At 52.2% G+C, this 26906-nt stretch overlaps 1 protein-coding gene across 1 annotated transcript in view; it reads left to right on the top strand.

Annotated features, from left to right (window-relative positions):
* Window positions 1-26906, top strand: part of LOC138986105 (cadherin-23-like) — a 343994-nt gene that overhangs the window by 249632 nt on the left and 67456 nt on the right. The window contains exons 12-13 of the mRNA XM_070364712.1: window positions 1003-1152; window positions 1633-1791. Of these exons, the coding sequence (XP_070220813.1) occupies window positions 1003-1152; window positions 1633-1791 (309 nt within the window). The remainder of the gene's footprint in view (window positions 1-1002; window positions 1153-1632; window positions 1792-26906) is intronic.

Raw genomic sequence — 26906 nt, 5'->3', positions numbered from 1 at the left:
TGGAGAGGGGCTCTTGACTACTTCCAAACCACAGGCCCCGTGCTGAGATTTGAGGTGGGGGGTGCTAGTCTGGGGGTTAGTTCCCCCCATGCAGTAGCCTGGATCACTTTCAGAGGAAGCCAGTCTCTGGGGTCAGTAAGCCCTGTCTCCCGCCTTCAGTAGTGGCTCCTCCCACTGATCTGGGCGTGGGTAGCATGGCGATATCACACCTCCTGTGTGAGGACAAGCCAGGTGGCGTCTGAGGGCTCCCTGGGCTCTGGCCCTGATTGGAGTGATCAGAAACACCTGACCTAGAGTGAGGCCTCCTTGCCTGAAACCATGGCCTCTGGCTGCTGGGTTCTGGCAGAACCAGTGAAGGGCCCGGCAACTCTACACTATTTGGGATCCTGTGTCCTCCCGGCCACCATGGCTGGCCACAGAGAGGGGAATACAGGGGTTCACTTTGCCACTCAGCCATCTGGGTGGTTCCTACTGCACATGTAAGGAAGGCAGTATTCCCCCTGATTGACACAATCCAGAGAGGGGATGTAGGAAAAGCAGTTGCCAGCTGCAGCCCTCATGCCCTCTCTGGTCCAAGCTGACCCTGAATGCTTACTTGCTTCATCCCCCTCCACTCCCTTCTGGCCCTCTTCCTTTTCTTTCTACCATCTCCCTGCTGGGTCTTGCAGATACTTCCCCCAGTTAGTGTCACTGGAACAGAAGAGGGAGTGGGAGATGGAAAATGAATCAAACCACCCAAAAGAGATATGGTGGGCATCTGATGGGCTGATAAAGGCAAAAAGAATTGGAGGAAATTTCCAGAAGGCCTGAACATGGGCCGGAGGGCCAGGGAGCCAAGCCGGAATCACACAGGGGAAGCCAGACCACTTTGGGGTGGGGAGTTGACAAGTCCTACTCTGGTCCCAGCACCTCATCTGCCTCCCCTGCCGCCCTGCCCCTCCAGCCGCACTCCGAGCCTTGGCTTCCCACGCTCTGACTGGTTTCTTCTCTCTTCTGACCCAGGGCCTGAACAGCATGTTCGAGGTGTACCTGGTGGGGAATAACTCCCACCACTTCATCATCTCCCCGACGTCCGTCCAAGGGAAAGCAGACATTCGCATCCGAGTGGCAATCCCCCTGGACTATGAGACTGTGGACCGCTACGACTTTGACGTAAGTCCCCTCACCTCTCCTTGGCTGGGAGGGGGATTTCAGGTGAGGCACGGGGCAACACCGTCCCCTTAAATGTCCCCTACTCCTCTCCCCATTCTTCCCTGTGGGTCTGACCTAGAGAAGCCCACCGAGCTGTGGCAGGGGCTGGCCTGGGCCTCCCCTTCTCAAGGAGGATGAGGAAATGTCCAAGCATTGAGTGGAATTTTATTAGGTCCCATCACAGTCTCAGAAGCCCATCGAGAGCCTCTGCTGCCCAGCCTCAGCCAGTCCAGCCCCCGTTAGCTCCTGCCTCCCCAGCAAATTCTGTGGCCACCCTGGCCCTGTGAGCACTGATAAAGGGATTCCCAGGAGCACACATCTGGGATGGGCAGTGACTCAGGTGCTCTGGGTTGGGATGGGTGGAGGCCCCAGGGGAACTTATGGGAACGAGGGCTCCAGGAGCATACAAGTGCTCACTGGTTCCTTGCTCTGCGTACCCAGCTCTTTGCCAATGAGAGTGTGCCTGACCACGTGGGCTATGCCAAGGTGAAGATCACCCTCATCAATGAGAATGACAACCGGCCCATCTTCAGCCAGCCACTGTACAATGTCAGCTTGTATGAGAATGTCACCGTGGGGACCTCAGTGCTAACAGTCCTGGTGAGTCCTCTCTCCCTTACAGGGCAACTAAGCTCTGGGGTCAACCATCAGGAGGCGTCCAGAGGGATTTTGCCCAAGGAGTGTGGGCAGTTAGGGGAGAGGGGGAGGGGGTACCCCCAAGCCCTCAGAGGTTGTGGTGTTGGTGTATTAGAGCATCCGGTTTCTTCATGATGAGGCTTCCTTGGCCAGGGAAGCAATGTGGAAAAGGCACCCACCTGGGAAAAAATGAAGTTGGGCCCAGGGTTAGTTTTCTGCCTTGTCCCTGAGAGATGGTGAGCTTGAGTGGGCCGGGAGCCCTAGACCTACCTTCTAATAGGGACAGGTGCCAGCCATCTCTCAGGAGGGCAGTCCTGTCTCTCTGACCGTGGGCACCACAGAAGAATGGGCTCCTGGACCTCCCCAGCTGTCTTGCTGGGACCTTGACAGGGGACCCTCCTGGTGTCCATTTGTGTCAGTCAGGACTTGTAATCACAAGGGATAGAAACCTTTAACTGGCTCAAACAAACAAACAAAAAAAAGGATTGGCTCTTGTAACTCGAGAGTGTACGTGATTTCAGGCATGGCTGTATCCAGGCACTCAGTTGAGCAGGAATCTGACTTCAGCGCTGGCCTCTGCTTCTTTGTATTGGCAGAGAGGCACACCAGCACCCCTAGGCTCACTTCTTACCAATTTATCAACCCCAGTGGGGGAAAAGAAATGTTCTTTTTCAGTAGTTCCAGCAAAACTCCCAGAGCTGATTCTCATTGACTCAGCTTACTGGGCCACCATAATTCTGATATACCAGAGATGGTCATGCTCCCCCTAGTAGAGTCAGGGCGTGGGTCAGCCCCATTCAAATTACATGGGCTGAGAATGGGACAGGGGCCATTCTACAGCAGCCTCTGTTATCAGAACAAAGAGGGTTGCTGAGCAGGTCAGTGGCAGATGTGTGCTACACAGGCTCAGGGGCTTGCCCATAGTAGGTGCTCAATAAAACTTAGAGAGTTTAACCTGCTGCTGCCCCTCCCTGCCCACTGAGGCCCCCAAAATTCTTGCCCTTCTCGCTGAATTCTAACTCCAGGCACAGACATTGCCTGTCGATCCCAGACCCCCTACTCCAAAGTGTGTTTACTCTACAGACAGATGGTATGAAACTGTTTTCAGCCCCCAGGTCCTTCCCATCTGACAGTTATTAATTTTTCAAACAGATGTTTAGCTAGGCAGGCCGTCAGACATAAACAGTAAGTCTGCTGCGGCTGTTTTCTTCCCGGATGCTTCCCCAGCCCGTGGCTCCGCCGGCTTTCACAGAGTTGCTCCTTGCAATCAGTCACCTGGTGCTTGAGGCCCCATGGGCCCTCCTGCAGCCTCTAAGGGCCCCACAGAGAGCAAGGCCAGGGGCTCTGGCCTTCTGGACCCGAAGAAATCCTCTTCATCCCCCCAGCCACCTTCCAATGTCAGGGTGAAGGACACCCAGGCAGCCTGTCTCTCACAGGGCCTGCAGCCATATGGATGTACTGTACCGCAAGGAGAATGAACAAACTGTAGCCACACTGAACATGGACATATCTCACAAAAATATAATACTTCAGGGGGCTCTACATGAAAGAATACTTTTTGTATGATTCCCTAAGTGTAAAATAGATGCAAAATGGATCTGTAGAAAAAGGGATCAGCATAGTGGTCATATGGGGCAGTTCTGATGTCATAGGATGTTCAGGGGAAAGTTCTGATGTCATAGAATGTTTTGATTCTTCATCTGGGCGCTGGTCACATGGGGTGTGCTCTTTGAAAATTCATAAGACTACACCTGTGACTTGTGTACTTTTCTGCATATTATATTTCAATAAAAAGCTTATACAAAAATTCATATATAAGGCCCAGGCTTAGCAGGTGACGAGGGATTCCTTCCTGTCACTCTTGCTGGAGAAGAAGGGTCTTGCTTTGCAGTCCCCATCTCCCGTGGCCCTGGCGAGGGCTGAGGGAGCCTAGGGGGCAGGGGTGGGGTGTGAGGTGTAGGGTGGCACACCTCTTGGCTGATGCCCAGCTGCAGGTGCCAAGGACTATGTGTGAAGCCCAGTTCCATCCAGGGTTGGCACTGGAGAGTAGGTTCTCACACTGGGTGTCCTCAGGCACTGGAGCAGTTCCTGGGCCTGCACGGACTCCCTGCCCACTGCCTATGACCCCTTTTCCAGCCCCTCTGGATGTTTAGCAGATGTGTTCAGCCTCCGCGGCTGCCTGAGGGTCTCCACTCAGGACTGGCTCATCTGGGCTGCCTCTAGTTCCTGAGTGTGTCTGTCAAGCCCTTTGCACCTTCCTGTCACAGCCCCAGCCCCAGCCCCAGGGTCTGTGGGATTGTGCAGCTGTGAGGGGGTCGTTTCACCCCGCAATAAGCTCTAGCAGCAGGACTCTGTGTCTGAAGGAGCTCAGGTCCCGGAGTGAAACCATGGGCCCTGCCTTCACTGCGTACTCCTCTACCCTTATCACCTCTAAGAGCCTTCATTTCCCATCTGCAAAATGGGCATGATTCCCCCCACCAAGGCTGCCATCAGTGGGTGTGAATGACCGGCGTGAAAGCACCGCCCGGTGACCCCCACTCACTGTCACCCCCATCTCCCCCCAAGGTCCTTCCAGAGCTGCTAGCAGGTGGCAAGTTCCGCGGTCACACCCGCCACACCCACTGCCCTGGCTTCTCCCACCCTGCCCTTCTGCCCTCGGATCCAGTGTCAGCCCAGTCTCTCCACCTGCTTTGCTCCAGGAGGGGCTGAAGTTACAGCCACCTGCTCAGAGACTGTGAAATTCCTTCTCCTTGACCTTTTCTGGGATGTTATTAAAATGTTTCTTGGGCAGATATGTCAGGGGAAAAAAAAAAAAAAACTATGAAGAAAGGGAAAATGTTTTAATTTGCACTGAAGGCCAGGGCAGAGCCTGCTGCAAGGGGACTCTCTGACCCTCACTGCAGCAGGCATCCCAGCTGGGATGGCATCTCTTCTTACCTCCCTGCTCCCTGAACTTCCCTCACCCCAGGTTTTGAGACCCTTACAGCCCCCAGCTCTAGAAAAATGAGCTTCTACTGGTGGAGGGGAGAGGGCAGGAATGTAGCGGTCACAGGCTTGACCTTGAGCCCCACTCTGAAGGGTGACCATAGAGGGGAAGGCTGTGTAGGGGCACACTCACCACCTGTGTTTGCTTGTGGGCATGTGTGTGCATGTGCACAGACATGTCCTTGTGTCTGTATCTTTATTTGTGTTTGCAACTACATGCACTCAGATACGTGTATATAGCACGTGTGTGTACGGTGCTGATGGCTCCCCATCCTCTGGGTGGTGTGGTTTCTTCTCTCATATCCCCAGCCTGCTCTGATTCTCACCTTCCAATCCTGCCTCCTGACCTAATAATAATAGGACTTGAGTAGAAAGACTGGGGTTTCTACCTAGGATTCTTCTGGGCTTCAGGCAGCCCTGTAGCCTTGCTGATGGGTACTTGGGTGCTGGTGGGGTATGTGGGTGCTGCTGGACAGTAAGAGAGAAATCTAAACATGCATGGAACAAATGTTTTCTGAATCCCTACTACTGTGTCAGGCACATGGCCCTGAGGATGCAATGGTGATGTGAGTCTTGCTGTCATGAAGTTTATAGTCTCTTGGGAAGGCCTGATGTTAGTACTGAGAAGTGAATCTTTACATTAAGCATTACTGGCTGTGTGGAGAGATCAGGGGGCTGTGAAAACCTGTAACAGGGCACTTGGCCTTGGCTGGGCCCGGGGAAGGCTTCCCTGAGGATGTAGCAGTTGAGTAGGCATTAACAGGTCAGCAAACGGAAGGAAGCACATTGGAGAAAAAGGGAGTAGCATGTGCAAAGGCCCTGAGGCTAGAATGCAGTGAGGGGCGTGTGATGTATAAGGAGGTGGAGTGCTGCCCCTCTGAGGTGGGCGTGAGGGGTTGGGGGGGCCGTTCAGCAGTCTGTCTTCCTCCTGAGTTGTGCCTACTCCAGACGCAGCCACTGGGCTGCTTTCCTGATAGTGGAGAAGTCTTGTGTTCACCCATTCACATTCTCTTACTCCTTCCATCCTGGAGGCCTGTGGCTGGCATTTGGGAAACAGCTGGCAGAAAGGAACCAGACTGGCCTCCTGTAGTATGGAGCTCGTGCCCCCAGATTTACTAGCTCCGTATCCCCAGGGCAATGAGAGGAAGACACTGAGGAGGAGCAGCAGCCGGAAGGGCAGGTCTCATCTCACTTTCTTCCCTGCTCTGGGGATAGGCAGTGCTCAGCAGAGATGGGCAGAGGATGGACTGTTGGACAAGACAGGAGTCTTCCCTGGGCAGGAAACAATGCAAGAAGGAGAGGTGCATAAGGGCCCTGATGGGGCAGGTGCGGGGCCCAGAACCAGCTCAGTCTGCTACCCAGGGGTGGGGTGCCAAATGCTCCTGGCTCCTCTTCCAGCCCACCCCTGGGAGGCTGGCACCGTCTCAGGCAGGTCCTTGAATCCTGTTGTTGTGGACCAGTCACTGCTTCTCTGGGATGTGGTCAAGAAAGTCGGCCTGCCTGTATTGCCTGGGTTGCTGGGAGGCTTCAGCGGAGTGGGATGGATGAAATAGTTAAGGGTTTACAGACCTAAATTGCGGTTCTTACTGTCACTGGCCTTAAAGAGCCCCATCTGGGCGCCCTTCAGCCTGTGTCTAAGCCCAACTCTGCCAAGATGGGCCTGTTTCCTCCCCTGCCACCTGGAGAGGTACCCTGACAGGATCCTACCTGGGAGTGTTGTGACAGTTCGGTAGAATGGTGGGTGAAGATGCTCGGCGCTGAGCCTGGCCAGGAACACTCAGAAAATGTCAGCAAGTCATGCTGGCCTCCTGGTTGAGCTGATGGCACCAGGACTCAGAGTCAAGGCTCTGCCCCCAGAGAAGCCATGTGACCTTGGCATGTCCCTGAGCCCCTGGGGCCCCAGTGTCCTCGTTATAAAGCAAGATGGTGGGGCCAGTGCTGCTTCAGGGCCTTCTGGTTCCATGAGGCTTCATTCCAGCTCACTGTGCCTGAGAGGAAGGGTTGATTTTTGCTGTCCAGTTTCACTTCTGGCAACATAGACCTGCTCCTGTCCTTCGGGGGTCCCTCACCCACCCACTGTTCTCTAGAGCTCCCTTGCCTGTCCCTCCCTTGCCTCCCTCTCAGCCCCCATCTGGAAGTTTGGTGATGATTCCAAGGTGGTCACTTCCCCACTCCTGGAGCTCACCAGTTTTCCCTTGTCATCCAGCCTGGCCTCCTTCCCCAGCAGCACCAACAGAGGCAGCCCTGCTGCTGTGGGCCCCTGCTCCTCCTCCCCTGCCCATAGTGAGCGACACTGGCACCAAAAGGGAAAGGTGACGTGATGTCACTGCCCCAGGCAGACCCTGGTAAAGGCCAGCCTCGGTCCTGGAAGAATTGAAATGCAGCGTGCCTCTTCATCAGCCTCTTCCCTAGCTCTGTGATGCCTGCAGGCTCAGGGCACACCCCCTCCCATGTTGCTAAATCCAAGGAATTTAACATGGGCCTCACCCCGGGTGCTGGGAACTCGATGGCCCTGCAAGGTGGTCTGGAAAGGCCAGTCCCCTGCCTCGGCTTAAGTGATGCTCCCTAGTGCCCCTGGCCCCTCGCAGAAGGACTTGCTACTCTGCAAGTGGGGGAGATGCCTCCCAGCTGCATCAGTACCTTCAGGAGGGAACCTTAGGAGCAAAACCTGGAAACCAGAGAGACCCAGGTTGAAATCGTGCCCCCACCTTGCCATCTCTGTGACCCTAGGCAGATGCCTGGCTGTGTCCAATCTCCAGTCCCCAGAATTTGCTGTGGGGATGATAGGAGTAGTATCTGTCCCAGGATGAAAAGAGGTCCATTTGGATCGCTTACCCCCAGAAAGCTTGAGTGGCTGGCAGCTGTAACAGCTAGGACTGTTATTTGTGTTCTTATCCACCATAGAATTGGGGGCTCAGTGGAGCTTCAGGGAGCACTGAGGAATCCCTGCCGTGAATCACTTGCCGTGCTTAAACCTGGGTCCTGGGTCCTCTGTCCTTGGCTCCGACTCCACTGGACAGTGGGTCCTCTCAGTGGACACTCTGGCTAGTTCTTGCCTGTGTCCACTCTGGCACTCAGACCGCAGTGTCAGGTAACAGAAGACAGATGTTAAATGAGGATGCAGGAGGGCTGAGACTCAGAGGAGCCCACAGCAGGTGAGACAGGAGGATGGGCTCCTTGTGAGTGCAGACTGGGCATTCGCTTGGGAAGCTGGAATTAGGAGAGCCCCACCCTAGGTTTGATGCTCTGCTGTCACCATCTGGAAATTGTTCCATTCTGAACAGGGGGCCTTGTATTTTCATTTTGCATTGGCAAGTTATGCAGATTATGTAGCCTGTCCTGGCTACGGGAACTCCACAGTTCTGTGCACAAAGGAGCTCCATGGTGGTCCGCTGTTTCTGTCTGCCCCCACGTTCCAGCAGCACTGCCTCAGTAATCACTTGCCATGTGCCGTGCTCCAAGCAGGGGCCCACCAAGCTTGTTTCGGTTCCAAGGGCTGAGTAAGAAACCGTCCCACACTTGGCTGTAAAAAGCAGTGACCGTTTTCTTACTTTCGTGGATCGGGTGGGTCAGGAATGTGGACAGGGCAGCAGGGGAACCCTTCTCTGCCCCTCCAGGTCTGGGGGTGACTCCCGTCTCTGTCCAGTGCCTGGGCTGCTCTGGCTGAAGTACTGGCTCAACTGGACAGTGTGTCCCGAGCTCCTGGCTGTGGTCTCTCCACATGGCCCAGGCATCTCAGACACGGTCTGTAGTGGGAGCCTCCCAGAAGAGGCCTACAGGGAATGAGTGTCTCAAGAGAATCGGGCGGAAGCCGCGTGGCTTTTTGTGACCTGGCCTAGAGGTCACCCCACATCATTTCTGCTGAATGTTGGTTGTAGTGAGTCACCAAGGCAGGTTCACACCTAAGCAGAGGAGCTATAGTCCCTCCCCAGCCGTCAGTGGGAAGAATGTCGTAGAATTTGCACAAGCGAAGGTGCCTTAGACCCCCTCGGAGCTCACTCCAAGTCAGCACCCCTTTCCTGAAATACTGCAGGTGAGCCTGGTGCCAGGAGAGAGCCAGTTCCCCCTCCTCCTCCAGAAAGGAAGAAGGAAGGTAGGTAGGTTGCTCAGTCATACCTGATTCTTTGGGACCCCGTGGCCTGTAGCCACCAGGCTCCTCTGTCCATGGGGATTCTCCAGGCAAGAATACTGGAGTGGGTTGCCATGCCCTCTTCCAGGGTATCTTCCTGGCCCAGGGATTGAACCCAGGTCTTCCACGTGGCAGGACAGTTCTTTACCACCTGAGCCTCCAGGGAAGGGAAGCCCTGCGCAAACACAAGCAGAAGAGCACAAATAGGAACCCTTCCAATATCGTCTTCAGCCTGGAAGAGCTCTCCACCGACAGGGGAAGGGAGAGAAAAGAGAGTAACCCCTGGTACTCCCTGGCTCATAAAGTTCCAGCGCTCTAGGCCCGGGTCAGCATTCAAGGCCCCCACACCCCAGCCCTGAGCCGCTTTCCAACCCTCGGCCCCACTATATCCCTCACACCCCTTCTCTCCTCCTGCCCTGAGTCCCTAGCCTCCCTGCATATCCCTGCAGGTCCTCACAGGGCTCCTGACCTGGCTTTCCCTCCCTCCTGTCTGAGACCATCAGAAGCCTGCCAACCCTAAGAAGCAGCTCTTCTAACGGCGGCCTCCCCACAAGAAGCCGTCTCCCTCTGTGATGGGCACAGGCCCACCTCCCCCGAGGCCATCCCTGTCCTCGCCAGCTCCCTGCATGCCTTGCGCCTGCACCTCGCTCTCTCTGGCTGTTCTCACCGTTTCTGTGGGGCAACATGGTTAATGTCCTCTCCTGCCCACTCCACAGAGAACTTCCTGAAGACAGGTTCTCTCTGCCCGGGTGCCCCCCTGCCTGGGGTGTGTGGCACAGAGTAGGTTGGACTCCCGTGGTCTGGAGTGTCTAGGGCAGCTTCCTCGAAGGAGGAATGGAGGCAGCAGTCTCATGAGGGAAACTGAGGCAGGGAAAGGGTAGATTATACACCCATGTTCACCCAGCAAGTCAGGGGCAGAGGTGTCTGTCTGAATCCGAAGCCTTGTAACTTCTGTTTCCCTACTTGTGCCAGGCTCCCAAACACCTGCTGTGGCGATAGGCACTGGGGGAACACTGCTGGACAGGGAGCCCCGAGGCCTGGGCTCTTAGACCCCGACTTGCCCTGTGACCCTGTGCCAGTCTCATTCCTTCTCTGGGCCTTGGCTTCCTGCTCACTCCAAGGAGGGGGTAAGCTGGATGCCCTCTGATTATCCCTCCTACATCAGGCAGGGTCTGGGGTGCAGGGGGTGCAATGGCCACCAGATTCGAGGGTCGCTTAGGCCTCCTTGTCCTAATCAGGGCATGTGATTACAAGGTCAAGGCTGAAATGTGCCCCGCCCTTCAGCCTCCCCCTGCAGACAGGTCTGCTCCAGCTGACCTTGCTGCCTGGGCTGCAGCTGATGGCGCTGGGTGCGCCGTGAGCCTGTTTCTCCCCTGCAGAAGCCTCCCCACCACCCCCTCTAGAGCAGAACTCTGCTCTCTCTGGGGGAAAAGGGACCTCTACTATATTCCTTCACACCCCCAGATGCATCCACCATACTCTTTCATTCAATGACTGTTGATCAGTGGCCTGAAATGACAGCAGTGAACGAGACAGACCAACCTCCCTGTATGTGCAGGGGCGAGAGAATAAGGAAATCCAGAGTGTGTCAGAGAGGGACACGTGCCATGGGGAGGGTATAGCCAGGGGCAGAAAGTGGGGAGTCCCAGCTGTGGCATTGTTACCTGTTGCACCAGGTGGTCAAGGAAGACGGGTCTCTCACAGAAGGTGACAATGGATGGAGCTCTGAAGGATGGCAGGGGGAGTCTGAGTTGAGAATTCTGCAAAGAGCTGCCCTAGGCTGAGGGAGCCACAGGTGAGAGTCTTGAGACAAGAGCCTGGTGTAGGTGAATACTCCGTGAGGAGGGAAGACCAGAGGAGGTCAGGAGGTCACCCTAGGATGGGTGACTGCGCTGAAGGGGAGCCAGATGAATCATGGAGGCTGCTGTGTGGAGCGCAGGCCAGCAGGAGAGGGAGTCTCCCAGGGCGCAAGCGGGGTGACCAGGTGAGAGACGACAGCTCCAACAACTCAGGTGGCAGTGGAAATGGAGCGAGGTGGAAGATTCGGGAGCCCTTCCTCCGTGCTCCCTTCTCTCACAGTCCCTGCTCAGGTCTGGACAGAGGCCCCACCATGCTCTTCCCCAGACCCAGCAAGGCACGCCCATCTTCATCCCACCTGACTGCCAGGTGCCACCTTCATGAACACTGAAATGGACAGACAGCCCTGGGCTGGAGCCCTGCCTCAGTTTCTCACCAGCAGGTTGGCTTCAGGCAGGTTACTTACTGTCATTGAGTTTGGGTTTCCTCCTCTTTGAAACAGGGAGAATAATTCCCGTCTCAGGAATGTTGTAGGATGATGCGTGTAAAGGTGCCTACGCATAACAAGTTGTTGGTACCAGCCTCTGCTGCAGGCCAGGCGTCCCGGGTTATCCGTGCCCCTCTAGGATAGTTGGCCTCTCCCTGTTTCTGATAGCAGTGTTTCAGGTCGATTCTATCATTGCATAGAGTTGGTGACAGAAATTGGCAACATGAATTATCAGCAAGTCTGGGCGATAACACCACCCAAAGGTTAGACCTCATCCAAGTTCCTTAGCAAAACCCAACAGAGGTGAGCAGGTCAACACAGGGAAGAGCGGAGGCAGGACTTCCTGGCAGGTGGGTCCCCTCAGCTGCCCTTCCCCTTCTTCCTGTGCCCCCCACTCTGCGCTCTCTCCCCATCTCTTCCTGACACCCCCTCACGGCAGGCATCTTAATTGATCTCATTGTTCTCCAGTCCCTAGAGACCTGAGACTCCAGCTGTGCTTAAACAGAACAAAATCTCTTCCAATTTCCCCACCATTTAAAAGAAAATTGAATTCTTTATCTGCAGCCTGGGGAGGGGAAGAGAGGTTAGACACACACAGGCACACACACACACAAGCACAGGCACACATAAACAGTAGTCACCCTAGTCCGGCTCCCAAGCTGTCGTGGAAGGTCTTCATAGGCACACCATCCCCCATTCGGGGCGGGGGTGTCTAAACTGTACTTCTGGGCCCCTTTAATCTGCTCTTCGTTCATCTCCAGTCAGCAGGGCCAGGCGCTGGGAGGAAGCTGAGCTGGTTGATGGTGATTGACGGCTCCAAGTTCCTCTGTCTGTCAGGCCTCAGTGCTCCTCTGGATGTGTTTATCTCTTTAATCTAAATATCAATCCGTGAAACCCGGAATGGGATGGAATGAGAGGTAGGACAGGCGCTAAGGAGAGAGAGAGAGAACACAGCTGGCTGCCCACTGCCACCCTGGGCTTCTGGAAGGAGCCTTGACAGGACTTGTGGTTGGAGGCCAGGGGCTGCTGCCTCTGACTGCCTAGAGCCTGGGTCTGGATGGAGAGCCAGGGCTCCCCCAGCTCGGCCCTTAAGTGGATTGTCCCAGACCTTGTTCAAGGTCCAGCAGTTTCCTGCCATTTAGTCGCTCGACTGCTTGATTTTTGGCAAATTGATCTAAAGCCTCGTTTTCCATCAGGCCTCTCACGCCTCTCTCACTGGTGCCTCCAGAATTCCCATCCTTGACAGGAACAGCTATGTCTGCTGCTGACCTTTGCCCCTTTGTCCAAAAAAAAAAAGGACACTATTGTTCATCATCACAGACCTGGTAAGCCCATGCTGTAAGCTTAGTGTATAAATGGCAAGCACTTTACAGCATGCTATGTGCCTCTTCCTGGACCCATTGTCCAGAAGAAAGAAACGGAAGCCCAGAGAGGTTTAGTAACCTGTCCAGGGTCAGCCAGCAGAGCAAGTGACCAAGCCAGGATTCACACCTGGATCTGCCTGATTCCAAAGCCCTGGGGCCTACCTCCCACTTGCTGCTTGTCACTATGAGGTGTCCATTCCCATGCTGAGCTCCAGCCTATTGTTGAAATCAGCTGTTTCCAGAGTCCAGAGAGATGAGCCCAGCCTGCCCTCCAGAAGCTGGAGCTACGTCGTCGCTGGGTGACCTTGGGCAGGTCCCTGCTCCCAGGGTCTTGGTGTCCTCTTCTGTAAAATTAAGGGATTCTGCTGGATGCCCGCAGGCTGTCTGTCTGTCCCGACAGCATGCGACCGCCTACCCCTGACACTCCCCTCCTACATCAGGAACTGTGACTCCCTTCCCTTTGCTCCTGTCAGACCCCCTGCAGTAGGGTTGCTGCCGATTGCTCCTCTCAGGCACTTTCTCAGAAGACACCAGAGCAAAGAAGATGGAATGGACCCCGCGAATGAGGGGATAGTGGGCAGCTGTAACTGCAGCCGGGGCTGGAATGAGTTCATCAGCGCAGTAAAGCAAATGTCCGACAAAGTCCACCTGTATTGGGTGGGTCAGGAGCCCTGGAACCGGTCAGCAGGAGAGGGGCACAGGCCTGAAAGCTGACCCTGGAAGCAGGAGGCAGAAAGGCTGCGGGAGCATGGAGGGGGCCCGCAGAGGTTTAGGGTTCTGTTGAGCTGAGCTCGTGCGTCTGGAGTAGCCTAATCTTACTGCATCATCCTTGTTGGGGGGAAGACAGCTACAGTTCCTTTCACCTTGTTCCTGGAGTGGCTCAACGTACCATATGCCCATTGGCTTGCTTAATGTTTTTTAAACTTTTCTTTTTTTTTAATCATGATCCATAATAAAAATTACATTTAACTTCATAACCCAGAAGACACACTCACACACATCCATGTGTAGGACATAGCAATACTTCCCTACTAAGTGTGATAATACACCCTAGTTCTTTCTGTTTTATTCTACTAGATTTCATTTTTTTAATGAGAACTTTTAAGATCTACTGTTTTAGCAACTTTCAAATATACAGTAAAGTATCATTAACGATAGTCACCATACTCTACATACATCCTCAGAACTTATTTTATAATGTTTGTACCTTTTGACTTCCTTTATTCATTTCACCCATCTCCATCCCAGCCTTTGGCAACCAGCAATGTGTTCTCTGTAGCTGTGAGCTGGGTGTGGTGGTGGTGGTTGTTTAAATTCTACTTATAAGTAACAGTATATAGTATTTGTCTTTCTATGTCTCATTTATTCCAGTTAGCTTTCTGCCCTCAAGGAGGTTCATCCATATTGTCAACAATGGCGAAATTTCCATCTTTTTATGGCTGAATAATATTCCACTGCATGTATACATCTTCTTTATTCATTCTTTCAGAGAAGGCAATGGCACCCCACTCCAGTACTCTTGCCTAGAAAGTCCTATGGATGGAGGAGCCTGGTGGGCTGCAGTCCATGGGGTCTCGAAGAGTCGGACACGACTGAGCGACTTCACTTTGACTTTCCACTTTCATGCCTTGGAGAAGGAAATGGCAACCCACTCCAGTGTTCTTGCCTGGAGAATCCCAGGGACGGGGGAGCCTGGTGGGCTGCCATCTCTGGGGTTGCACAGAGTCGGACATGACTGAAGCGACTTAGCATTCATTCTCTCTCAATGAACACTTAGTTTGTTTCTGTATCTTGGCTATTGTTTAAAAAAAAGTTGATGTCAGCATGGGAGTTCAGATATCTTTTCAAATTAGTGTTTCCTTTTCTTCAGGTAAATATCCAGAACTAGAATTGCTGAATCGTTTGGTAGCTCTATTTTTAATTTTTTTGAGGAATCTCCATACTGTTTTCCACAGTGGCTGCACCAGTTTATATTCCCAGCGGCAGTGCGCAAGGGTTCTCTATCCACCTTCTCATCAACACTTATTGTTTGTTATCTTCGTGATGGTAGTTATTCTAATGGGTATGAGGTGATAGCTCTCCGTGGTTTGATTTTCATTTCCCTGATGATGAGCGATGTTGAGTACCTCTTCAAGTACCTGTTGGCCATCTGCACATCATCATTGGAAAAACTCCTATTCGGATCCTCTGCCCATTTTTTAATCAGATTGTTTGGGTTTTTGCTAGTGAGCTGTATGCATTCCATAGGTGTGGATATGAACCCCTTACCAGATATGTGATTTGCAAATATATTCTCCCATTCAGTAGGTTATCTTTTTATTTTGTTGGTTTCTTTTGAAGTTTGGAAGCTTTTTAATTTGATGTAGTCCGACTTGTTTATTTTTTTAGTTCATTACTTTTGCTTTAAGCATCAAAGCCAGAAAAAAATCATCACTAAGACTAATACCTGTGTTTTCTTTCCAGGTTTTATGGTTTGAGGTCTTATATTTACATCTTTCTTCCATTTTGAGTTAATTTTTTAAAAATTTTATTGGAGTACAGTTAATCTGCAATATTAGTTTCAGGTATATAGCTGAGTGATTCAGTTACACATATACATGTATTAATTCTTTCTCAGATTCTTTTTGGCTGCACTGGACCATGTGCTGCGTGCGGGCTTTCTCTGGTTGCAGTGCGCAGGGGCTGCTCTTTGTTGCAGCACGTGGGCTCTTCATTGTGGTGGCTCCTCTTGTCGTGGAGCACAGGCTCTAGGGCACGTGGGCTTCAGCAGTTGCAACTCACAGGCTTTAGAGCAAGGCCTCGGTAGTTGTCGGACACGGGCTTAGTTGCTGCACAGCACGTTCAGTCTTCCTGGACCAGGGATTGAACCTGTGCCCCTGCATTAGCAGGCAGATTTTTATCCACTGTACCACCAGGGAAGTCCAAGATTTTTTTTTCTTGTACAGATTATCAGAATATTGAATAGAATTCCCTGTGCTGTACAGTAGGTACTTGTTGGTTATCTACTTTATATATAGTAGTGTGTGTACATTAATCCCAAACTCCTGATTAATCCCTTCCCACCACATTTCCCCTTTGGTAACCATAAATTTGTTTTCAATGTCTGTAAGTCTGCTTCTGTTTTGTAAACAAGTTCATTTGTATCATTTTTTAGACTCTCCATATGAGTGATAGCCTATGATATGTGGCTTTCTCTGTCAGACTTACTTCACTTAGTATGAAAATCTCTAGGTCCATCCATATTGCTTCAAATGGCATTTTCTTCTTTTTTATGACTGAGTAATAGTCCATTGTATATATGTACCACATCTTCTTTACCCAGTTCTCTGTTGAGGGATATTTAGATTGGTTCCATGTCTTGACTATTGTGAATAGGGCTGCAGTGAACACTGGGGTGCCTGTATATCCTTTCACACTATGATTTTCTCTGGATATATGGAGTGGGATTGCTGGATCATATGATAGTTCTATTTCTACTTTTAAAGAAGTATCCATACTATTCTTCATCGTGGTTGTATCAGTTTGCTGCTGCTGCTAAGTCGCTTCAGTCGTGTCCGACTCTGTGCAACCCCAGAGACGGCAGCCCACCAGGCTCCTCTGTCCCTGGGATTCTCCAGGCAAGAACGCTGGAGTGGGTTGCCATTTCCTTCTCCAAATGTATCGGTTTACATTCCCACTAATAGTGTAGGAGGTTGCTCTTTTTTCCACACCCTCTCCAGTATTTATTTGTAGACTTTCTGATGATGGCCATTCTGACTGGTATGAGGTGATGCCTCATTGTGGTTTTGATTTGCATTTCTCTGATCATTAGTGATGTTGATCATCTTTTCATGCTCTTTTTGGCCATCTGTATGTCATTTTTAGAGAAATGTCCATTTAGATATGCCCATTGTCTGATTGGGTTTTTGTTTGTTTTTGTTTTTTTTTTGGTATACAGCTGCATATATTTTGTTTATATTGTTGGAGATTTATCCTTTGTCAGTTGCTTCATGTGCAAATATTGTCTCCCATTATGTGGATTATATTTTTGTTTGGCTTATGGTTTCATTTGCTGTGCAGAAGCTTTCAAGTTTAACTAGGACCTGTTTGTTTATTTTTGTTTTTATTTTCATTATTCTAAGAGATGGATCAAAGAAGATACTTCTGTGATTTATGTCAGAGTGTTCTGCTTCTGTTTTGCTCTAAGGGTTTTATAGTGTCTAATCTTATATTTAGGTCTTTGATCCATTTTGAGTTTAGTTCTGTGTATGGTGTTAGGGAATGTTCTTTCACATGTAGCTGTCCAGGTTTCCCAGCAACATTTACTGAATAGATTGTCTTTTATCCATTTTGTTGTCTTCCCTCCTTTATCACAGATTAATTGACCATAGGTGCCTGGGTTTAGTTCTGGGCTTTCTGTCCTGTTCTGTTGATCTGTCTTTCTGGCCTTGTGCCAGTACCATACTCTCTTGATTACTGTAGCTTTGTAGTATAGTCTGAGGTCAGAGAGCCTGATTCCTCCAGCTTTGTTTTTCTTTTTCAGGATTGCTTTGGCTATTTGGAGCCTTTTGTGTCCCCATACAGCTTTTAAAATTTTTGTTGTAGTTCTGTTTAAAAAAAATGCCATTGGTAATTTGTAGATAGCCTTAGATAGTCAAAATTGATTCTCCAAATCCAAGACTGTGGTATATCTTTCCATCTGTGTGCGTCATCTTCAGTTTTTTTCATCAGCATCTTACAATTTTTAGAGTACAGGTCTTTTGCTTCTTTAAATAGGTTTGTTCCTAAGTATTTTATTCATTTTGATGTGATAGTAAATAAGACTGTTTCCTTAATTTTTCTTACTGATCTTTCATTGTTAGTGTATAGGAATGTAACTGATTCCTCTGTATTAATTTTGTATCCTGCAGTTTTACCAAATCCATTGATGAGCTCTAGTAGCTTTCTGGTAGCATCTTTAGGATTTTCTCTATATAGTATCTTGTCATCTGCAGAATACGACAGTTTTACTTCTTTTCCAGTTTGGATTCCTTTTTATTTCTTCTTGTTCTCTGATTGCTGTGGCTAGGACTTCCAAACCTATGTTGAATAAATGTGACAAAGTGGACATCCTTGTCTTTTTCCTGATCTTAGAGGAAGTGCTTTCAGCTTTTCTCCTGTGAGTACGATGTTAGCTGTGAGTTTGCTATATATGGCCTTTATTATGTTGAGATAGGTTCCCTCTCTGCCCACTTTCTAGAAAATTTATATCATAAATGAGTGTTGAATTTTATCAAAAGCTTTTTCTGCATCTGTTGAGATGGTCATAAGGTTTTTATTCTTCAGTTTTTTAAAGTGGTGTATTACACTGTTTGATTTGCAGATATTGAAAAGTCCTAATATCCATGGGAGAATTCCCACTTGATCATGATGCATGATCCTTTAAACTTACTGTTGAATTCTTTTTGCTAGTGTTTTGTTGAAGATTTTTGCGTCTCTGTTCATCAATGTTATTGGCCTGTTATTTTCTTTTTTTTTTGGTTATCTTTTTCTCATCTTGGGATCAGGGTGATGGTTGCCTCATATAATTGAGTATGGGAGTGGTCCTTCCTCTGAAAGTTTTTGGAAGAGTTTCAGGAGGATAGGTGTTAACTCTAATTTAGTTGTGTGAATGTGCATATCCGCAAAAGAAGATGGGAAATGTACTATTTCAGCCAGGTAGTGTTGTGCCGCCTAAAAAGCCTGGTTCACTTGAGAAAGGTGGTGTGGGTGTTTAAGTCTCTGCCAGATAACCTCTGTGTGGCCTCAGTTTTCTCTCCTGGGAAATGACCATGACGATAGTTCCTTATGGATTTGTTGTGGGGGGTCGGTGAGATAATGTAAACTTTGTGCAGCGCCTGCCACAGAGTGCATGCTAAACAGATGACAGGCACTAACGCTAAGTGCCTGGTGCCAAACGAAGCAGCTTCTGTGTGTTATCTCATTGAATTGCCACAACAACCTGGTGAGGCAGAAATTAGTGTCCTTACTTTATCGATGAGAGCACTGAGGTTCAGAGTAGTTAACCACTTGCTAGAGGACACACCTGTGGAACAGGCAGAGCTGAGGGTGAGCCCTTGCCTTCACCATGAGGCACCACAGCCTTCCCTTAGAGACTGAACCCCTCCAAGGCTCACCTGGTGAAACTATGGGGCAGAGAGGTGTGACAGAATGGAAACTGGGCTGGCTGATGTCCAGGCTGAACCCAAGGCCCAGAGCTCCCTCTCTCTACCCAGGATACCCAACGAAGGAGAAACAGGACCAGGATCAAAAATCCCTTTAGGCTCCCATTGTCATAAGACCTGCAGCCTTGAAGTCAGAAGGTCAATGATTCAGTTTGCTGAAGGACCCTGGGAAAACCCGTTTTCTCCATGAGCCTCAGTTTCTCTGTCTGCAAAATGGACAGAAGGCTGTTGAATCCTCTGCCTGTTCTGAGGCATTTTTAGAGCAGTGTGGCTAAACTGTTCTGAACTCCTCGGGAAGCAAGTCTGTATAAATGAGATGCGCTGCTCTCCTGTTGGCTCATTTCTCAGTCTTAGGTAGAGCATTCTAACTACTTGTGGAATGGGCAGAGGAGTGAGGAAACCCAAATGTCTATGGATGGGGGCTGCTTCTCAGGCACGAAGGCGCCCAGCACACCCCCTGCTCCAAGCCCACACTGATACACACAGTCTGGCTGTCTCACCACCAGTCCCTGGGCTGGACTGGCTCAGGTGTGAGAGGGGCTGGGACTGCAGCCCTCTGCTGGGCTCATGATCACGGGTGATTTATAGTTTCTGCGTCAGACTTTGACCTTAATTTCTTCTGTCGTTGTGGGGCTGTAAAATTCATTAGGGACCTGTAGGTGGAGTGATGGAGATGTCAGGTGGGCAATCGTGTGAGTATTTAATCTATCAGATGTGTGACTTGCCATTTAGTGAGACAACAGGAGGATGTGGAATCAATGTGGTTCATTAGTGAGACACACGTGCTGGCCCAGTCAGAGCCCACCGATGGCAGCAGGCATGGGAGCTGTGCCACCCAGCTCCAGGTCACCTTGAGTGGGAATGTGTCCTGGCACATGAGTCCCACCCAGGTCCCTCTGCCCACCTTCCCACTAGGCCTGGAACCGCCTGTTGCATCCCATGGGAGCAAGCAAGGAGAGGAGGGAGGGGCTCGGACTCCAGGCAAGGGTTGAGTGGTGAGATCCAGCAGTGAGGGGAGGCGTTCCCAACCACAGCTTGGCTGCATCCCAGGGGGTTGATTGGACTGTCTTTTCCTCCTCCTTCCATCTCCTCTGCACATCAGGCCCCACTTGACTGAGCCTCAGCCACGACGTCTGTCTCCATATTTCTCTGGCACTCTCCCCTTCTCATCCTCTACCACATAATCCCATCTTGATAACTGGCCTCGAGTCCCTTCTGATTGTGAGGATCACGTTCACCCCCAGTCACCCTCCCATATCCCTGGGAAAATGACTTTCTGCATTCCAGTCTTCTTTGTTTGAAGGGGTCTGATGTGATTTTTTTTTTTTTAAAGGCACTCGGTTGAGTCTTGCTCAAGCCCAAGGGCATAAAGAAGTGGACAGCATTATAGAAGAGTTAGGAGTGGCATTTCTTTGCTCTTTGATTTCCGTGTGCAAGTGTCAGACAGATTGAAGGTTTGAGTCCCACCTCTCAGTGACCAACTGCAGGACCCTGAGCTAAGTAACAGCTGTCCCTGAGCCGTGGCCACTGTGAGTACCAAGAGGACTGGGCGCATACTGTCGGACACACCATGGGTGCCCAGCATCCAGCCTGAGGCTCGTGTCTGAGGCCTGGCTCCCCAGAAGCCGACTCTGAGACAGGGACATGAAGACAGGCAGTTTACTTGGGAGGTGACCCCAGGAAACTCAGATGGGAGTAGGAAGTGAGACGAGGTCACTCAAGATGGCACCGTGAAGCTTGTTTCCACGGGGGGCTCCTGGAGTGCCATCCGCTGGGAAATCAGTGGGAAGGTTGTGCCTGAGCTATCCGAGCTCAGGACAAGGAGGCTAGGATATGGGTCCAATGAGTCCTAGCCCCATTTGAGTGGGGGCAGCTTCTGGGGAATGTGGCCACCCCATCATTCCAACTGCTCCCTTAAGAAGCAAGTCCACAGGACAGGAGAGGCACAGGCGCTTCCCCTAAAGCAGCCTGGCGCCTGGAAGTGGGCACAGGGGGTCGTGTGTGGTGCCGGAAGCTTCTGCTGCAGCCGAGCACTTTCCCTACAATGAGGGTAGAATTAGTACTTATCTCACAGAGTAGGAGTGGAGATGAAATGTGCTAATATTTGTAGATTTCTTGGAGTAAATCCTAGAGCCCAGTAAGGACTAAGCAAGAGTGAGCTGCTGTTTCTGTTTTTGCAGTCATATCAGCTGGAATTGCTTCACCTGTAAAATGGGATTGTGGTCCCATCTTGCTGGTCGCTTTAAGGACTAGGGCCAAATCATGCCACGTTTCTCACAGCTCTGCCAGGCCCAGAGCTGATACTCAGCAGGACAGTGATGGCAGTTATCCCCCTGCCTCCGTGGGGCCCCCTAGACCAACGTGGCATCTCCCCAGCAGGAGGCCCGGGGACCACCAGGCAGCGTCAGGCATGAGGTGCAGGCAGCCATGGCCACCCTGACAGCCCTTGACATCCTGTAATTGCTTTCCTGTGACAACTTCTTTAAGCACAGAGCCTCTGGCCAGAGCAATTTGCTCCCCATCAGTTTTTATTTCCAGGTTTTAAAATAGAAATAAGGAAGGGGTGGAGGAGCCCAAGAACAACACCATGTCCAGTAACAAGCAAGCTGAGGACCCCACGCCTTAAGTGCGCTTGTCAGCCCATTCTTAGCTTTCATTCCTCCTCTTCCTGCTGCAGATGGACACAGCAATAGGCGGGGCTTGGGTCTGGCCCCTGCTGGAGCTCCCCCTCCCACAGGGCTCAGGGCCACTCCCCTCCTCCTCCACCAGCCCGCTGCAGGCAGGAGGGCCAGGCTGAGAGAGGGCTCAGCAGGAGCAGGTCTGCTGAGGGCCAGAAAGAGTGAATAGTTAGAACTGTGCGTGGAACGATGAATACTGGCTCCACTTGGACAGCAGGTTCCTATGCGCCAGGCACGGGTCTCCCCACACCAATCCCATGAGGCAGCTACTGTCATTAGCCCCATTTTACAGATGAGAAACTGAGGATTAGAGAGCATGTGACCGTGGTTGTTGGCAAATATGCCAGGAAAGGAAGTCAGAGGCCACAGAGGCTGGCCCACATCAGGCCTCAGGGATGCCACAAGCAGTTGGGACTGTCTTCAGCGCCCTGGGAGTCTTCTAAGCTGGAGAATGGTGTCCCGTGTGGCCAGATGCTCCGTCTGGCTCTGGTGGACGATGGGCTGCTAGCATCAGAGGAGAAGCAGGCAGACGGTCAGAAGGCTCTGCAGCATGTGGGCCGAGAAGCCAGGGTCTTCCTCAGAGTCCCACAGCTTATGTTTGGGCAGAAGCTGGACCAGACCCCAGATCTCGCCCTCCCCTTTTGGAGGGATTTTCACGACCCTGCACAGAGCCACAGGTCCTTTTGAGGGCCTTGGTGCCGGCCTCCCAGGGAGAAGGACATTTCTCACCCTCCAGCAAGCAGAACAGAGGGGCTCTCGCCACGTCCCACTGGCTGTTGACTCCCATAGGGAAGGTGGACTGAGACATTCTGAGGCCTTCTCTGCCCTCAGTACTAGGACCGCAGGTAGTGCGGCGTGGGCATGCGCCATGGAGTGGTGGCCATCCACCCCAGGTCCACCACCCACCGGGTCCCCACGCTTTCCTAACTGCCCCCCCACTCGGCGACTCAGCTGATCATGGGCTCTGAGCCTCTGTCCCCAGCCTTTGTCCTAAAGCCTCCTCACACTCAGAAGGCCGAGAGCAGGCCCCGGGGACTTTCCTGAATGTATCTTTCTTCCCATGGCCCACAGCCTCCCCGGGATCTCTCCTGCACCCTCTTGCTCACTCCCTGGTCCCACTGCCCACCCAGAGCACTCACCTTCTTACCCTACATGACGTCCAGTGGGAGGCCTTTCCTTACTGTCATTTCTTTACTGCTGCCATTTCTTTTCCTCCCAGGAGTGTGGGACCCCACCCCCAGGCCAAGAACCCCCAGGAAGGTACTCACAGCAACAACTTCCAGCCAAAACCTCATTTGCCCACCCCTCACCATGCCCTCACCCGTGAGCCCTGGCTTCCTTCTTGGGTCAGATAGCTTCCTTCTGAGATGACGACAGAAATGACACAACAAGCATTTCCCTGGAAGTGGGCGCAGACCAGATGCTATTTCCTGGTCATAGGCTTTGTGTCCTAGAGAGAAGCTGAAATCCTCGTCCACAGCCACATGGGAGGGAGTGTGGCAATAGGGGAGAGGGCCTACTCAGGCCAAGTGGAGGCCACCCCAGCCTCTGGGATACTGGGTTCCTCCAGAGGAGTCCTTCCCTGCCTCACACAGCAACAACCCCCAACCACTACCACCCCACCGCAAGCTTGCAAGAGTGCAGTTAATCTTACATAGTTTAAAGAGTTATTCAGAGGGGCTCAGTGAAAGATAAATGTGGAAAGCATTACCAGTGAAGCACCGGGGCTCCGTGGAGCTGTTTAAAAATGCATTCTCCCATGTAAATTTCTGCTCCATCAATCCTTATGACATGTCAAACATTGCTATTGTTTCCTGAACAAATTGTACTGTGTGCCCTTCTCTGCAGATTTGTGCACAGGAGCAGAACTGCTCGCCGGTGCCCACTGCCTGCCACGGCTGCCGGGACCTGGGGCTGCTGGGGAAGGCAGCTGGGCCCGCCTTGCTTCAGAGCAGAAGCCCATGCGGGGCATCCGGGCAAGCGTGCGTGACGGGAGTGCGGACGCTGGTGGGGAGTGATTGAGTGTGTGCCTGCCAGCTGCCGGCCCCAGGAAGAGGCGCATAGGTGGCTGGGGAAGGGGTGTGGAGGGGCCACGGGGGCTGAGGCTGGGATCAGGGTAGGGGTGGCTCAAGACTGAGGGCGGGTGCAGATGCTCATGTGCTGGCGTATGTGAGTATGTGGCAGGATGTGGTCCATCTGAGCCAGACAGGTTTATGTGAGAGTATGTGAGGGTGAGAGTATGTGAGGACAGGGAGGTATGGGGAGCTGCCCGAGACACAGGGAGGGAGAGAGAGAGGGTGAGTGGCAAGGAGTGTGTACATGTGTGTGTAGAGAAGAGAGAGTGAGGTCGAGGAAACTGAGACGGCATAGGATGGATGAGAGAAGACACAAGAGCAGGACTTTCTAGCCATAAAGAAGGGCAGAGGGGTGGTGTTTAGAAACAGGAGTGAGAAGGGCGTCTGCCCGAGGTGGGGGATCAGGGTATCAGAGTGCAGCAGCTTCTGCTGAGCCAGAGGCAGACCCAGGGGGCCCGAGCAGGTGGGAGTCAGGTTGGGGCTTAAGGCCCAGCATCAATGGGTGGGCGTCTGCAGCGCCATGACGAGGGATGACAGGACAGTTTGGGAACCCATGGAAATGGTATCGGCAAGGCAGAGAGCCTGCAAAGGAGGCCTCTGGCCCAGGGCAAGTGAATGGAAGAGGGTGAGAGATGGCGTCTGCTCACTGTCAAAAAGGCTGGGTCAGGAGGGAGCTTTGGGGAAGAGACAGGAGGACCTGACCTCTGTTGACACAACAGGTCCTTGGGAGTCGGGGTGAAATGCTGTGATGAGCATCAGAGGGCAGGGAGCTGGTCTGAGTATAGAGCCCTGCCATCCAAGTTGAAGGGAGAGTTATATCCCCAAGGTGCTAGGGAAAAGCCCTGCGCAAGTCAGTAGGGTGCCCACAGCCACCAGGCTGCCCCCGTCTTTAGCAGATGGCAGCCTCCCCCAGTCTAGGCCCTGAGCCACCTGCACACACCAAGACTAAGCTTGGGTGGGACGAGATGGAGCGGGGGACTTGCTTTGAGGGCCAGGTGTCTTGGCTGAGGACACCACGCCAGAAGCCCCCGTGTCCTCTGTGATGGGTACAACCAGAATTGCTGGAGCCCACCCACTCCAGGCAGAGGCTGGAGGCAGAGCCTCTGAAGGAAAAGACTGCCTGTGGGGGCCTCATCTCCAGGGTGGGGACAGTGGCCCGGTGGGAGCGGCTGGACCCCGTGGCTGAGCTCTCAAACTGCAGGAGGACGCTTCTCCCTGGCCCCGCCGACGGGGGACCGGCTGGAGGGGAGGGGAGTGGCTGAGAGCATCTGTCTTGCAGTTGACTGTATTGGGTTCATGTCCTGGTACTGTTTGACCTTGGGCAAGTTGACCAACCTTTCTGAGCCTCAGTTCCTTCCATCTCTGAGACAGAAATAATATTGGTGCTGGTCCCATAGGACTCTGAGGGAGACAGGATGAAATAGAGCATGGGAAATGCCCGGCACAGCTCCTGACACACAGTAAGTGCTCAAAGGGAAATGGCAGGGGGTCCTCTGCCCCCCGCCCCACCCTAGAGCCAGGGGAGAGTTGGATGTTTCTGACACAGCCTGGCCTGTCTAGGGATGGCTGTTCCCCCACTGCAGGTTCACCTTGTCTTAACCTTTGGAATTTTCCCCCCCGTGTATTTATTTTTTCTCCTTTTTGTCAGCAGAAGAAAATTACACTTCTGCCAGCATTGTCCATCACGGAAATAAGCACTCTTGGATGCAATTATAAAGGCCCAAATGAGGGAATTAGTTTTGCTAGTAATGCCAGTGTTGGGGAGAATCAGAGGAGACGCCTTATAAATCAGGCCCTGGGCAGCAGCCAGTCCCAGCCGCACCGTCTCCCTCGAACTGACCACAGGGACAGATGCTGACCTGCCGGTGGTCTTCCTGGGCTGCAGACGCTTCTGCTGGGGAGGCAGAGACAGTCTGAGCCACCTCCAGGCCTCAGTGAGAGCAGTTCTCACCAGGACCTACCGGGCTTCTCGGTGTCTAGCCATGACTGTCCTGTGGACCCAAGTACACTTTGCCAAGGAGCCTCTCACAGACAAATCGATCTAAACCGGCAACCCCAGTCACCTGCTAGCCCATCTTCTGTATTTCCCCAACATTCTTGTGACTGTCTGTTATTTAGCTATTTCTCTTCTCCGTTATTGTCTGTCTCTGCTTTCTGATTGTAAGTCACATTTCAGCAAGGGTGTTGTCATGCTTATGACTGTAGCATAAGGCCTGGGATGGTAGCGGGCACATTGGAAATGTCGGAAAGTGTTTACTGAGTACATGACTGAGCGCAAGTCTGGTCATCATCTTGGTAGAGGTTGTTTCTGAGGTATGCCAGGTGCCCCCCCATCGGCCCCTCCAGACCCACTGTGCCCTCCTCACCTGCCCTGCACGTGCCACAGGCTGACTGCGAGGGCCCTTCACTGAGTGCTCGCCCCTACCCCACTTGCCTCTGGGGTTTGGTCAGTACAGAGCTTAGACAAGAGATCTGAGCTTGGGAGACTCACTGGGGATGCTTTATGAACCCCAGCCCTGCCTCCTGGGCCACCCAAGAAGCCCCTGCCCTGCTGATAGGGAGCATTAGCCCCCCAACAGAAGGAAGGCCAAGCTAGCCCTCAGTGTCTGGCAATGAAAATCCCAGACTTTACTAAATTTGGCAGATTTTGAGCCCTGTGCCAGGCACACCAGGGGATATAGAAATAAGGTACAGACTTGTCTGTCAAGAGGAGGGAACGGGACTCACACAGGCAGATTTCAGGAATGGCAGACTGTTCCCAAACCGGTCCAGCTAGGGGCTCTCAGGCCAAGAACAGTGAGCAGCCAGGGAGCTCCCTAAGGGAGGGGGCTCTAGGGGTGGGCTCTGAGGGCGGGGCCAGAGTGTGGACAGCAGTTATGGTTGACCAGGCAGGAGGACGCTTTGGGTTCATCAGGGAGACCTGGATGCAGAATCACCAAGGCCAGCTAGACTGTGCAGGGCTTTGATGCCGTGGTCCCCAGGTTTTGCCACCTTATCCCTGGGCCTCTTGTGAGCATCTTGGCAAGTGGCAGAATGTGCTAGTATGTACCTGTGGGTGAGACTCTAGCCCAGGTGGGATAGCAGCGGGGTCACACAGGCGTCAGAGGGAGGGCCAGGAGCACAGCTCAGGGGCCCACCTGGAACCCTGGTTCTGCATTTCTTAGAGTCGCCAGGTACAGTGTGAGAGCCACCCATCCTGGCCATCCCCTTCCCCCATCCTTGCAGCCCTCTGACTGGCCTGAAAGATCCTGGGGGTGACCCTTTAGGGAGACAGAGCGTTCTCAGAACATGGCAGGAGGGAGGGGGTGTTCATGGCCTGAGGAGGACATTTGTTCTCTCTGCACTGTCCCCTGGTCACTCCTCGAACCCACCTTCTTAAAGG

Source organism: Bos mutus, chromosome 28 (genome assembly GCF_027580195.1).
Source record: "Bos mutus isolate GX-2022 chromosome 28, NWIPB_WYAK_1.1, whole genome shotgun sequence".
Taxonomy (NCBI): Eukaryota; Metazoa; Chordata; class Mammalia; order Artiodactyla; family Bovidae; genus Bos; species Bos mutus.
Note: the sequence above shows the minus strand (reverse complement) of the source record. Positions and strands in the feature narration are given on the sequence as shown.